Here is a 14,214-nt window from a genome sequence, read left to right on the forward strand (position 1 = left end):
AAATGCCCCCTTCCCATCTAAGATGGCCTGGAAAATGTGCTCAGAACAAACACACCCAAATGCAGCAAACCTGTATCTGGAGTATACTACAGTTACTAGCTACCCTAGTTTTGGTGGGAAATGCTAGAGAATGTTTATCACGGCAGGAAAATAGCAGTGAGACACTAAACAAACTTTTAAAACAGCACAAAATCAGCAAGGAGATTCTAGAGAATGTTTTAAATAGCTAACAGATCAGTTATTTTAACACTGCTTGGTGGGAAAACCAGAACAAGCAGAACACTCTGCTTTGCAACAACAGTGAAAAGTACCAGCAAATACTTCAACAGTGAAAATATCAAAAAGAGCTTTATGAACAGTGAAAACAGCAATAAAATGCAATTTAACATGCACAGTAAGGCAAATTGCAGTACAACAGTGTAGTTTGGTATACAGTGTATAAATACAGTATTAAAGTAGGCAGCAGGCAATAAACATTTCAGTAAATAGTATAAATAAGCAAAAAAAAAAAAAAAAAACACTCAACGTATGGTTTTTGGGAAGCTCAGAAGCCTCTAGCTGTATGGTATCTCAGCTCAGAGTTGTGGCTGGTAGGCTAGCCCACCTCAGTTCAGCTTGGTACAAACAGGCAAAAACCTGCTCAAACACAGGGTTTAAATACCATAAGCTAAAACGTAAAACAAAAACTTTAAAAAGGTTCAAAAGGACCAATGAGGATGCTTACTCCAAGCCTTAGACCACCCACCACCCTCCACCAGACAGGTTCCAATCAGCACAGTCCTCTCACTAGAGTACAGAAAGGCCCCTTCCAATCCAAGATGACCTGGAAAATGTGCTCAGAACAAACAGCCACTATAAACAGACCCAAATGCAGCAAACCTGTACCTGGACTATGCTACATCTACTAACTGCCTTAGAATTGGTGGGAAACATTAGAGAATGTTTAGCACAGCAGACAAATAGCAGTTAAATGCTAAAAAAATGTTTAAAACAGCAGATCAGGAAGGAGACTCTATAGAATGTTTTAAACAGCTAACAAATCAGTTATTTTAACACTGCTTGGTGGGAAAACCATAACAAGCAGAACAGTTTGCTTTGCAACAGTGAAAAGTACCAGCAAATACTTAACAATCAGTGAAAATAGCAAAAAGAGCTTTGTAAACAGTGAAAACAGTGATAAAATATGAGTACACAATACATAACTATAGTATTAAAGTGAGCAGCAGGCAATAAAAAGTCCAGTAAATAGTTCAAATAAGCAAAAAACAGGCAACTTATGATTTTTGGGAAGCTCAGAAGCCTCTAGTCATCTTGTATCTCAGCTCAGAATTGTGGCTGGAGGGGGATGGGTTGTAAAATATACAGATCTTAATATATGTACAGCTGATATGTTTTCTCTTACTTGCATAGGTGAATGTCTGGATTAAGACCCCTGGCTTAATCTAATAACACATTTTAAGTGGAAACGAGTAAACATGAGAACACTGAATATAAATGAAAGGCTTTCCTTTAGTAATACATGTTTTAGCTTGTCTTTCAGGCTGCAAAAGAGGACTACATTTTTTCTTTTTTTGTCTTGCTTTTCCATGGAGGCAAGCTGGTAATAGGGAAATAAAAGATAAAACACTTGTTTCTTCAAGGCTAAAAGTTAATGATTTCTGAAACTAAGCATGCAGTTTTCACACGGGGAAGCTAACGATAAAAAAGAAGACACCAGTCAGTGAAAGTAGAGATGTAGGCAATAACATGTGCCTTAGCATAGATAATCTCATTTTCGGGTTAATTAGGGCCTGTTTTAGAGATGGACTATTGGACACAAATGCTCCTATTATGGAGGGTTAAACTTACATTATATGAATATATAAATAGTTATGTGTGTTTGTATTAAGTTAACAAATTCTGAGATGTGTTTGTTTTACTGTTTGACTTTTTTTATTAAAACAAAAAGTATTGTAAACTGTGACCAAGGTTCCTGTGTTGATGATAAGAAAAAAATGCACAAAGGATTAACCTTCCAAACATTAATGGGTGCATGTATCAGAAAAGCTGGAAACAGACATTAAAAAAAACTGCCATATATGACAGGTGAGAATAATAACTTCTTACTATAATGGCAACCCTTTCCATATTATCCTGGAATGTGAAATGTCTACTAGGTATAAACAAAAAGGAAAGAATACTTAAAATTATATTAAGACATGCAGAGTACAATTAACAATGCTACAGGACACACATTTGGAAAGAACTAAGCATGTGAATTTGATAAAGAAAGGATTTCAGGATGGACATTCTGCAAAATATCAGGGACAAAGGAAAGCAGGGGTACTTACATTAACTGCTACAGGAGTCCAGTAGTGACAGAAGAGGAAAACAAGATAATAATAACATATTTGTAGAAATAAGGGGCTACTGGTTAGGGATGAGGATTATGATGGGATTTATTTATATTCCACTTAATACTGCTATTTCTTGGAGCTTAAAAATATTTTTGAGAAATAATCAGCTTTCAGCAGGGAATACTGCTTATAGCTGAAGACTGGGATTTGATTTACAACAATGACAATGTGTTAGGAGGACCTAGAAGGGGAATATATCAAAAGGGGGTAGATTTCCGAAGAAATTTATGAAAATATTTTATGTGAAAGACGTGAATTCAGGAGTATTAACTTGGAGATAATTTACATAATATTCACCAAGGCACAATAACTGGGCTAAACTAAACATAAATTAAATTTCATGGGAACAATGAAAACTGTCAAACATCTAATAACTATTTCAGATCATGTGACAATAATTACTAAGATAAAAATGGGTCTATATTATATCATTGAACGCTTAAAAAAGCGAACGCTGATTGAGTGACCTAATTTAAGCGAAAGCTTACAATCTCAAACTGTCAGATCAGCGATTTTTTTCCCAGGAAAAAAAATCGCTGATCCAAAACACATACACACAACACATGCACACCAAACAAACAGAAATCCACACACATACACCTAAAATCTGATACCTAACCCTACACTAAACTATGCACACACCACTAACTACCCACTTACCTTAACCCAAATCCTAACCCTAAGGTCCGTCACTATCGCACACTCACCTCACTCGCTCCTAACCTAATTCACTTAAATCCTCCCTAACCCTCATGTCCACTCAATTGCACACACACCTAACCCGAGCCCTAACCCTAACTCACCTAAATAACCCTAACACTCACATCCACACAATCGCACACTTACCTGAATCCGACCGGTAACTTTCCACCATAACACTGAAAATACCGAAGCAACAGAAACGGACAACCGAATTCTTTCCCTAGGAAAAAATTTGAGTTTCTGCTGCTTCGATATTTTGCAGTTTCGTGAAAATAAGTTCGATAATCAGCATTCGCTTTTTTAAGCGTTCGAGGATATAATATAGACCCGATAAAAATGCAGGGTAATAAAGTAAAGATGAAACAATGACACTTTCTGGTAAAAAGAGACATTTAAGGAATAAGCAGTTGAAATTATCCAGGAGTTATTAGGGAATATAGAAAGTACTCCACAATTTACAGGTAGTGAGTGGGATAAAATGAAAATGGAGTTTAAAAAGAGGCTAGCAATAAAAGAATTATTTAGCGGGGCTGACAAGTGTTACATTATTACAAAATAATGGGATTCTCACAGAACAAGGAAAAATTGCCAGTGCTAAAGAGAAAATAAAGGAGTACCTGGTTAATATGCATAAGTTTAGAAAGACTGCAACTGTTTTTTTGATAACAACTCTACAGCACAAAAACCTTTGGCACAATGACTTAGGCAACAGAAAGCAGAAAGATTGTGTCCAAACTTACGGACCATATAATAAGAAAAATGAAAAAAAAAATGAAGTTATACAATATTTCAGTATTACACAAGTTTATGATTTACAGAAATGGCAGAAATAAAGGCCATGAGTCACTGTCAATTTGAAAGTCAAAGTGGATGATCACACTAGTATAACATGATTCATAGAAAGCACAGTGCCTTTTTCTAGACTGCATACCTTTTTGATATGGAAATACTACAAAATAAAAATCAAAAAAGATAGACCGGCAAAAATAAATGTAGCCAACCAGGAATTGTTAAAAAAGCTATTTAACAAAACATAAAACATATTAAAATGCATACAACCTCATCTCACCTCAGTACAGAAGATAAATGCACTGGGTAGTATGATGGTCTAGTATTTAACCTCACAGTCTCACAATACATGGACTGGGGTTTATTCTGAAATCTATTCACTGCCTGTGTGGAGTTTTGCATATTCTCCTCATGTCTTCATATGGGTTTTCTATGGGCACTCAATTCTACCCAACTCCCAGAAAAAAATGCTGTTAGACGGAACCACTGTAAACTACATACCACATTAACCCTTGTCCTTCTGGTTTAGGCTGTGACTACTAAGAGACATTCATAACAAATGAATACAAATTAAAAATTAAAAAAGTGTATGTTGTGGCATATGCAGCATATGCTCTGCCATGCCCTTGCCTTGCAGTGAATATACACTACAAAGAAGACATATGCTATGTGTTGGTAGCTGAACAGTAGTATAAAATGTCCTTCTCTGAAAATGAATCATAGGCTCAAACTACTAATGGGTTACTGAATTTGCAAGAATGAAACATAGGCAAGACGGTATGCTAAACATTCAAAGTATGCTGCGAAAATGCATTCCAGTTTGAGTCAGAGGGCAACATAACAAACAGACAGACACATAGACTCTCATTAGATCTCTGTTTATTAAGTCTTGCTCATTAGATCACTGTTTGTTAAGTCTTGCTACTTATTTCAACTGTATTCTGTTAAGTTTTATTGTTTGCACTTTATTTGCTTGTTTTAAGTTAAATTTAGTTATTTTACTGTTGTAGGCTACACACTCAAGTGTGCTAGCCGTTTTTCTGCTTCAAAATAGTGTTTTTGCAGTTCTAATTGTATTTTTGAAAAAAAAAAAAAAATAGTGTCTCCTTGCTCGGTCCTGCCTTTTTGTAACTAAAATAGTCTGGATTTTAGATTTGCTGATCTCAGGACTATATTGAGGTTTCTGTGTTGCCCAAACCTTACTGAGATAGAGGGAAGCTTCTCTGCTTATCAGTGGGAGTGGGAGTGGTAAGCTCTGAGCAGACTATCTATTGCTAAAGTAGTTTCAGCTCAGAAATTGCATTTTTATTGGCCATTTTAGGCTGCTTCTATCCGTTTCATCTTTCTGTTTAAAAAAAAAAACGTGTTTGCATGGGTTTGTGCAGTGCACAGCACCACTTAGCTAAGGTAAAAACATTACCGGTACCTTAAAGTCTGCAATTCAATTTTTCCCTTAGACCTTGTAAACCTTTACCTCTGAGCACTCAAATTAGACCTTAAATCCAGGCACTTGTTCAGAACGTCTTGTAGCATTTATTGCAAGTTCACCCACTGCCACTAGCACTAACCTTCCATAAAGGAAACAAAAAGCTTCAGTACTTAATCTATGTATAAACAACTTAGTACTTAAAAAGCTGATCAATTTTACAGGCATGTCTAGAGGTTAGTTTATGATGCTTTCTCCCATTAACCTGGTGAACCTGGGCATCCTGAGGCAATGCAGCAAATGTATCATGTACACAGACAACCTTCTCCTCCTACCTCCAAACACATCCACTTTTGAAAGATGCAAATACATAGCAAAACTTGAGGCTTTGCTCTCTCAATCCAAGACTGGGTCACACAGTCAGGAGGAGAAGGCCAACATACACATCACATCACACATAGCACCCCTGTTAGCACACCGCCATTATCACATAGCAACACAAAACACACAACCACCTTCGCGGAGGCTCTTTTAAAAAATCTGCCCAAACAACAGAGACCTCCGAGGCACAAATGCAAGCAACCATCCCATCCAAGCATAACCCACAAAACACATAGCCCTCACAACCAGTGTGCCACTCAAGCAAAGCCCCTAAAGAAGAACAATGTACCGAAGACATTAGTCATAGGTGACTCAATTGTAAGGCATACTGATGTCCCACTCACTAGGCTGAATAAGGAGAAAGTCATGGTCGGCTGCCTGTTGGGTGCCAGGATTCACCACATAATGCATGCACTTGGGTTTCTCCACAGCAAGTACAAATATGACTCCATCATCATGCATGTTGGTGTGAATGACCTATGACGTACCTCCCTGGACTACATGAAAAGAGACATGGAGGAGCTCTCTGATCTTGTAGCCCAGGCAGGTATGACCCTAGCCTTGAGTAGCATCCTACCGTCACCAAGAATGATACCACAGTACAAGCAGAAAATGATTGATTTCAACAATTGGCTAAGCTTCTGGTGTAATTCTGGGATCCAGTATATGTCTGTTTGGGATGACATGATAGACAGACCTCGATACTTTGCCAGAGGCTTTGCATTTGTCACCCCTGGGATTCTGGATACTGGCCAAGGCCCTTGCCACCCCTATAGTGCCTTTTTTAGGCAATGCCCTGAAGACAAATTTGCCACTATAACATCTGCTAGTAAATGCATCCTAAGGGTTATGCTACTTAACGTTAGAAGTCTAAACCTCAAAATGCACTCGCTCGAGTCACTCCTCAAACTGGGGGACATCAACATCTGTGCAGTAACAGAGACATGGTACAAGGCTCCTGAGAGTACACCTGCACTACCAGGTTACAATGCATATCACACTTTTGGCCCCCAAATTTGAACCATAGCCCTAAGGGGTGTGATAACCAAACCCCCAAAGGTGGAGATGTATCCATCTTCATAAAAGATACACACACCTCCAGACTTGTTGCCTAACATAACCCATCAGAAACACTTCAGGTACAGTTATCACTGGACAAAACTGCAGTCCATATTGTAGCCTGCTACAAATCCCCCACAATGTCCCAGGACTCCCACTCTGCATTCCTGAACACTCTGGAAAACATCAAGGTCCAGCCTGATACCCTTATTCTGGAAGACTTCAACTACCCCTCCATTAGTTGAAACAACTACTCCTGCTCCAAGTCTTTTGCCCAACATTTCCTGGAATTCATCAACTCCAATGCCTTGGAACAACTCATCCTTACCCCCACTAGGAGAAACAACATTCTTGACCTAGTCATTACAAACATGGGAGACCACTGCTATAGTCCTTTGATAAACCCCTCCCTGGTCAGATCCGACCACAAGTTAATCACCATTGATATCCAAATCCTGCCCCCACCCCTGAAAAAGGTAACCACAGTGAAAAACTTCTCCAAAGCTAATTTTGAGCTTCTAAGGACAGAAGTGGCAAGTTTCACATCATCCATAAAAATAGGGAATGGAAGTATGGCTGCTGAATCATATGAGCACTTACACAATTGCATAGATAGGGCCATACCAAGCAGAACCAAGACACTCTCCTCTAAAAAAAAGAAGCCAATCTGGTGGACCCCTGCCATTAACAAACTCTACAACAGAAGGAAAAAACTGTTGCAGAAAAGGGTAAAGTCCGATTACTGGAAAAATTCCTTGGAAAACTCAGTAAAAAAACTAAGATCCCTCATCAAATACACCAAAGCTAGTTATGAAAGCAAAATTGCTACACATACTAAGGACAGCCACAAGGCATTCTTTATTTATGTCAAGAATCTGCATAACGATATGCAGATTTGCTCTGAGCTACAGCACAATGGCACCACGGGTCTATATTAGATTCTCAAAAGCCGACAATGTCGAATCCAACATTGTCGACACAAGAATAGCGAAAGTGCAGAGCATCGAACGGGTAAACGGAAATCACTGTAAGGGGAGATTTCTGTTTACTTCAATGTAGCGCGGTCTTGGAGTTGGTATATTTAAGTAGCGGGAGTGGGGTGTGCGGGGGGCTTGCCCCCCTGCCTACACCCTTTAGATTTTCCTTTTTTTTTTATTTATTTCTAGGAACATTCAAAAGTTTAATAGTTCAATCAATAAAGGTCGACCTTTAGTGATTCGAACTATTAATCTTTCGATATTCTAATATAGACTCGGCACCACTTATACTGAACCAACTGATATTGCCAATATCTTGGCTGACAGGTTTAGTGCGAACTTTACTCTCCCCTCACCTCCCAAAGGGCCCATCCACATACCCGAGGAACACCAACTCCTTATTATCACAACTGCACAAATAGAAACCGCACTGACCAAAACTAAGAATACAGCTTCCATGGGACCAGATAATATACCAGGTTGTGTCCTACATGATTTACAAAAAGAACTGGCACCACACCTGAGTGCCTTGTTCAATTACAGCCTCAGTACTGGCTTTGTCCCTACTGAATGGCACACTGCTACAGTCATCCCACTCCACAAAGGGGATGCAACTACTGACCCTGGGAACTACCACCCCATCAGCTTGATGAGCATGATCTGTAAGGCTATGGAATGTATTATTACAGATCTTATAAATAAGGATATAGGAAACCTTCAAACCCTGGACCCCATGCAGTTTGGATTTATGAAAGGCAGATCATGTCTGCTCAATCTGATAGACTTCTTTGAAGCTGTCGCCAGAGCGGTGGATGAAGGCAAGGCTGTCCACACAGTCTACCTCGATCTAGCCACAGCCTTTGACACCATCTCATACTCTGGAACCATTGACAGGCTCACTAATCTGGGCATTAACCTGTACATCACTAGACGCGCTGACAACTGGCTCACTGACAGAACCCACACGGTAAAAGTAGCTGACCCCAAATCTGACCACCAGGCAGTTACAAGTGGAGTCCCACAGGGATTGCTTCTGGGTCCTCTCCTGTTTGGTATCTACTTTTCTGAAGTTCAAGCCAACACCAAGGGACTCTGGTTAACCAAATTTGCGGATGATTATTATTATTATTGATTCTCAAGGTGATGTGGATATCCTACAAAAAGGCCTAACAGAAACCAAAGACTGGTGCCAAAACCAAGGCCTTAGGCTCAACACCAAAGAATGCATCATCTTTCCCTTCGGGAAAAACACTGTACCCACAAACTACCATATCGAAGGGAATCCACTTAACTCTGAAGGTGTTATAAGGGATATAGGGACACAGGTAGCTAGCAATCTCTCCTTCAACAACCACCTTGTCACTGTAGTTAGGAAGTCCTTCTACGTGGCACATCTCATCACAAAAGGGTTCTCATCCAGGAAAAATGAAGTCATTATCTCTCTCTACTCGGCCCTCATCAGACCCATTATAGAGTACAATGCCCCATTTGGCATGTACCTCACTAGACACCTCCAACAACTGGAAAGGCCACAGAAGTTCCTCATGAAGAGGATCTTAGGACTCAAACATGTGCCTTATGCACACAGACTTAAAAAAATTAAACTTTACTCCGTCTCATATCGCCTAGAAAGAGGCGATCTCTGCTTGACATACAGTGCCATGTCTGACTCAGTTTTGCTAGACATGCTTCATCTGAAAAAATCCCAATCCCTCCATGCTACTCATTCCAAAGACCTTAACCTTATCACCACATTAAACAGAACCTGCTGAAGGAATAGGTTCCTAATCCAGAGACTTCCAATACTCTGGAATAAACTCCCCATTCATGCCAAGCAGAGCACCTCACTAGCCCTCTTCAAGAGAAATCTTGATGAGTGGATGGGAAATAGGAAATTCATCCCAGAGATCACTTCAATCACACTGCTCAACAGGGGCACAGGAAACTAACATCTGTTAAGCCAGATGACTGGGAACACTATTGGGCTAGGCTTGCATTGGCTCCAGGGCCATTAGCCTAGTACTTACCTATGAACCTATGAACTACGGTAACCTTAACAACACATGCTAAAGTAATGTCATTATTGCTGTATCCACTCACAGAAATGAAGAAATTCACAGTACCATGCATCTGCCTCAGGCTACATGGTTCCTCTTGCTAAACAAACACAAAAAAATGAAACAGCTGGAGATAAATTACAATGAGCATATCAGTGGTTCCTGCCATGCTACAGCCAACAATTAATCATCCTGTGTACATCATTAGCAGGTTTAGCACAGTATCAGTTTCATACTTTAATATTCTGGAACCCCTTTCCATAAATCAGCACCAGAAGGATCCTCTAATAAAGTTAATAAAAAAATGGGTCTATATCACTTTGTCAAAAGCTTAATTGAGCAAATCACTATTTCTCAAACCAAATTCAGTGAAAGCTAAATTAAACGAACAATAGTTTCAGCAAAACTTTTCCAAGGGAACGGTTGTGGTTGGCCATCATCAGGAATTTGCCCTGTTCCCCACTGTAGTGCAGTCTTGGAATTGGTATATTTAGTTGGGGGGGTGAAGCCCCCCACTTTGCACAGTTTTAAATTTTGTTGTGTTTGTTATGGTCGGTATTTGGCCCACTATTTTTTTCCCTTGGAAATTTTTAGCTGAAACAATGATTTACTTATTTGAGCCTTTGCTGAATTGAGTTCAATAAATAGTGATTTGCTCAATTAAGCTTTCGACAAAGTGATATAGACCCATAAAAAAATTACAGACTGTCAGCTTTGACCTAACTGAGGACTTGCAAATCATCTTTTCCAAGTGGAAATGTCTCACAGGATTTTTGTCTATACATTTTAGCAGTGACTTTATATATAGAAAAAAGGATGTTAAATACAATGAGGATCCCCAGATCCACACCTTTCCATTCACCATGATGTCAAAACGAATTCCATAGGCTTTTATTAATGTCCGGAACTCCACTCCTCTTGCATCTTTATAATATTTGGCGAATCTGCACAAAAATTAAAGAAAAATAAATCAACTAAAAATTAACAATTCTTAAGAATTAAGCAAGCAAATTAACAGTTTAGAAATAAACAGCTTATATCTAAAAAGCTTGAGTTTTACTATCTTTACTCCTGTTTATTATATTTAGGAAATGTGTCAGTTCTATGGTGATCTTATGACACTTATTTCTTTTACTTGATAATACTGTAAAATAGAAACTAAATAAATCTTGCATAATTTGATGCTTCAAAAATGTATTCCTTAACATGTGCTAAAAACTTTTTGACCATTTGTCTACAGCTTTGAACCTCTTTTTATTATTTCCCTACATCACTGCTTTTCTCATGATGGTAACTAATGTTGATGTGGTAGCTGTGACTGTATTTCACCAATGAATGTATTATATTCTTTATTATACATGTATTATTATGTACTATACTAAATGTGACAGTATTTTACTATTGAATGTATCAGTTTCTTTATGTGTGCTTCATTAAGTACTGGAAGGCTGAGAATTATACATGTATTACTATGTACTATACTAAATGTGACAGTATCTTACTATTGAATGTATCATTTTCTTCAGCTGCAATGTTTGGCTAGAACAGTCATGCATGTACCACAGGGCACTAAATTACATTAGTAGCTAAAGTATGACTGTGACTTGCTACACAAAAGCAGTCTAAAGCATGATGGGATTCTAACCATAGGTCTCTTCACATATTTTCCTTATGTACTGAGTTTTAAGGTGCACAGCATGAAAACTTAATACAGTTTACTGCATTTATGGATGAGATTTAAGTTAACCCCTTCCAAAAACAGAAAGAAATTGCATGTACGTATTTAGCCCAGCTTGTGGGCATCAAACCATTTCAGGTTTTTAATAAAAAAAATAATTATTTCATTCATAAAATACTAAATGAAACAATGAATGAAAAATGCCAATCCCTTCATAAATAGCTAGCAAATTTCCCCTAATAGCATTTGACAGCTATTTATAAATGCAGCTGTGCTGCAGTAGTTGCATGCAGTAGCAGCTAAATTACAAAAAAAGTATCAGACACTTTAATCAGGTAATGAGTTATAAATATATATAATCTTCAAAGAGAATCATTCACTCATTCATAAAGAAATAGTGAATATATGAAATTGATGTACTGTTACCGGCTTTTTATCCTTGCCATTTGTTATGAATGATCTTTAGTTCTTGTGTTTTGCAGTGATCAGCTGCATGTTTTGCCAGCTGTAAGAAAAATGAATTGGGGTAGTATACTACACTTCTGAAGTCATATCTTGGTTTTCTAGTGGTATTTGCAGTTTAACAAGCAACTTTCTATGGCTAAATACCACACATGCAGAACTAAGCTCTTTGGCACTAACCACAAATTCAATATTGACATTCATTTTCTGAATGGTAACACTGCACTATATTACACACAGAGAGCTGAAACACTTCAGACCTGACTTCAAATACAGTACTGGCATTCAGAAACTGAATATTTGTACTGGCAATCTTGCTTCTTGACACCTTGCATCCAGTGCAGTTACTCCCTTCACACCAACCCAGCCACACTTCCAGATTTTTGTACTAATTTTGAGGGAATTCCTGAAGAGTTATGGGCAAAACAATTCATAAAATACTATGACAAAATAAATTACTTTAAGTTTACTGGTGTGTGTGTGTGTGTGTGTGTGTGTGTGTGTGTGTGTGTGTGTGTGTGTGTGTGTGTGTGTGTGTGTGTGTGTGTTTGAAACACCAGCAGTACTTTTAGTAATGGAAGGGGAGAAAATAAATAAACATATACAAAATCAGCATTGTTTTTACTCTGGGTGTGAGACAAAAGTATTAATTTTATGTGGAATAAACGTGAAAAATCAGCATTGATTTTACTCTGTGTGGGGAGGAAAGTAAATGTTCATATTACATGCATAAACATAAAAAATAGCATTGTTCTTACTCTTATGGAATGGAAGTAAATATTCATTTTACATGAATAAACATAAAAAAATCAGTGCTGCTATTACTCTATGTGGGAGGAAAGTAAATAAACGTAAAAATTATCACTGCTTTTAGTCCTTGTGGGAGGAAAGTAAATAACCATGTAAAAATCAGTATTACTTTTACTCTGTGTGAGAAGAAATTGAATGTTCATTTTACATGAATGAACAAGAAAAAATCAGTACCGCTTTTATAAAACTCCATGTGTGAGGAAAGTAAATACAAATCTAAAAAATCAGCTTTGCTTTTACTCTGTGAGTGAGGGAAGTACAAAAATATCTGAAAAATCAGCATTGTTTCTACACCATGTGGAAGGTAAGTAAATGTTCATTTTACATGAATGATTATATAGAAAATCAACACTGCTTTTACTCCATGTGGGAGGAAAGTAAATAAACGGGAAAAAAACATTACTTTTACTCTGTGTCTGAGAGTAAAATAGGGGGAAAGGAAATGTTCATTTTATATAAATAAACATGTAAAAAATCAGCAGTACTTTTACTCCGTGAGTGGGAAGAAAGAAAATGTTCATTTTACATGAATAAGCATGTAAAAAGTAAGCAATGATTTTACTCCGTGTGCATGAGGAAAGGAAATGTTCATTTCAAATGAATAAGCATATAAAAAAATCAACACTGTTTTACTCTGTGTGTGCAGGAGGAAAGTAAGAGTTGTATGGTTCAGATATGATATAAATGTTAAGATTTGCACTGGGTGTGACGAGGGTGGACAGGATTAGGAATAAGTATATTAGAAGATCAGCCCAAGCTGGAAGGTTTGGAGACAAAGCCAGAGAGGCAAGATTACATTGGTTTGGACATGTAATCATTTTACATGAATAAACATGTTAAAAAATCAGCATTGCTTTTACTCCATGTTTGCGAGGAAAGTAAATGTTCAGTTGACACAAATAAACGTGAAAAAATCAGCAGTGGTTTTACTCCATGTGTGGGAGGAAAGTGAATGTTCATTTTACACGAATAAACACTAAAAAAATCAGCATTGCTTTTAGTCCATGTGGGGGAAGAAGAAAGAAGTTATGTACTCACTATAACGTTCCATCTGTATTGTCCATTTTCATTCTTCCTCAACAAGTTGGGTGCGTAGTCTGGTAAATAATGTGCATTCTGTAATACATGAATTATTAATGGAAGGTGCTATACATAAGAATCTCTATGAATATTTTTTGGTGGAATTGCCAAATATTCCCACTATATATGGTCTGCCTAAAGTGCACAGATCTTAAACAGATCCACCTCAAAGACTTACTGTGTCTGGATGGGGATGGGACACAAGAGCCCCTGTCTATATATACTGAAAAAATGTTATACCCTGTTCTTGATACAGTAGACACTATCTTAAGGGATACCAAGCACTTTCCCAATAGATTATATACTTGGTCTAGTCTGAACATACATAACACATCTGCTTTGGTGACTTTAGAGTTAGCTCATTATTTACAGTGATCCCTAATGATATAGGTATTGC

General features: G+C 37.8%; 1 protein-coding gene across 2 annotated transcripts in view; it reads right to left on the reverse strand.

The window, feature by feature from the left end:
- Positions 1-14,214, reverse strand: part of P2RX5 (purinergic receptor P2X 5) — a 593,368-nt gene that overhangs the window by 79,829 nt on the left and 499,325 nt on the right. For both annotated transcript variants that reach the window (XM_044054334.1, XM_044054333.1), the window contains exon 9: positions 10,638-10,731. In XM_044054334.1, coding sequence (XP_043910269.1) covers positions 10,638-10,731 — 94 coding nt within the window. The remainder of the gene's footprint in view (positions 1-10,637; positions 10,732-14,214) is intronic.

This window comes from Protopterus annectens, chromosome 13.part0, assembly GCF_019279795.1.
Source record: "Protopterus annectens isolate FY-2018-M chromosome 13.part0, PAN1.0, whole genome shotgun sequence".
Taxonomy (NCBI): domain Eukaryota; kingdom Metazoa; phylum Chordata; order Ceratodontiformes; family Protopteridae; genus Protopterus; species Protopterus annectens.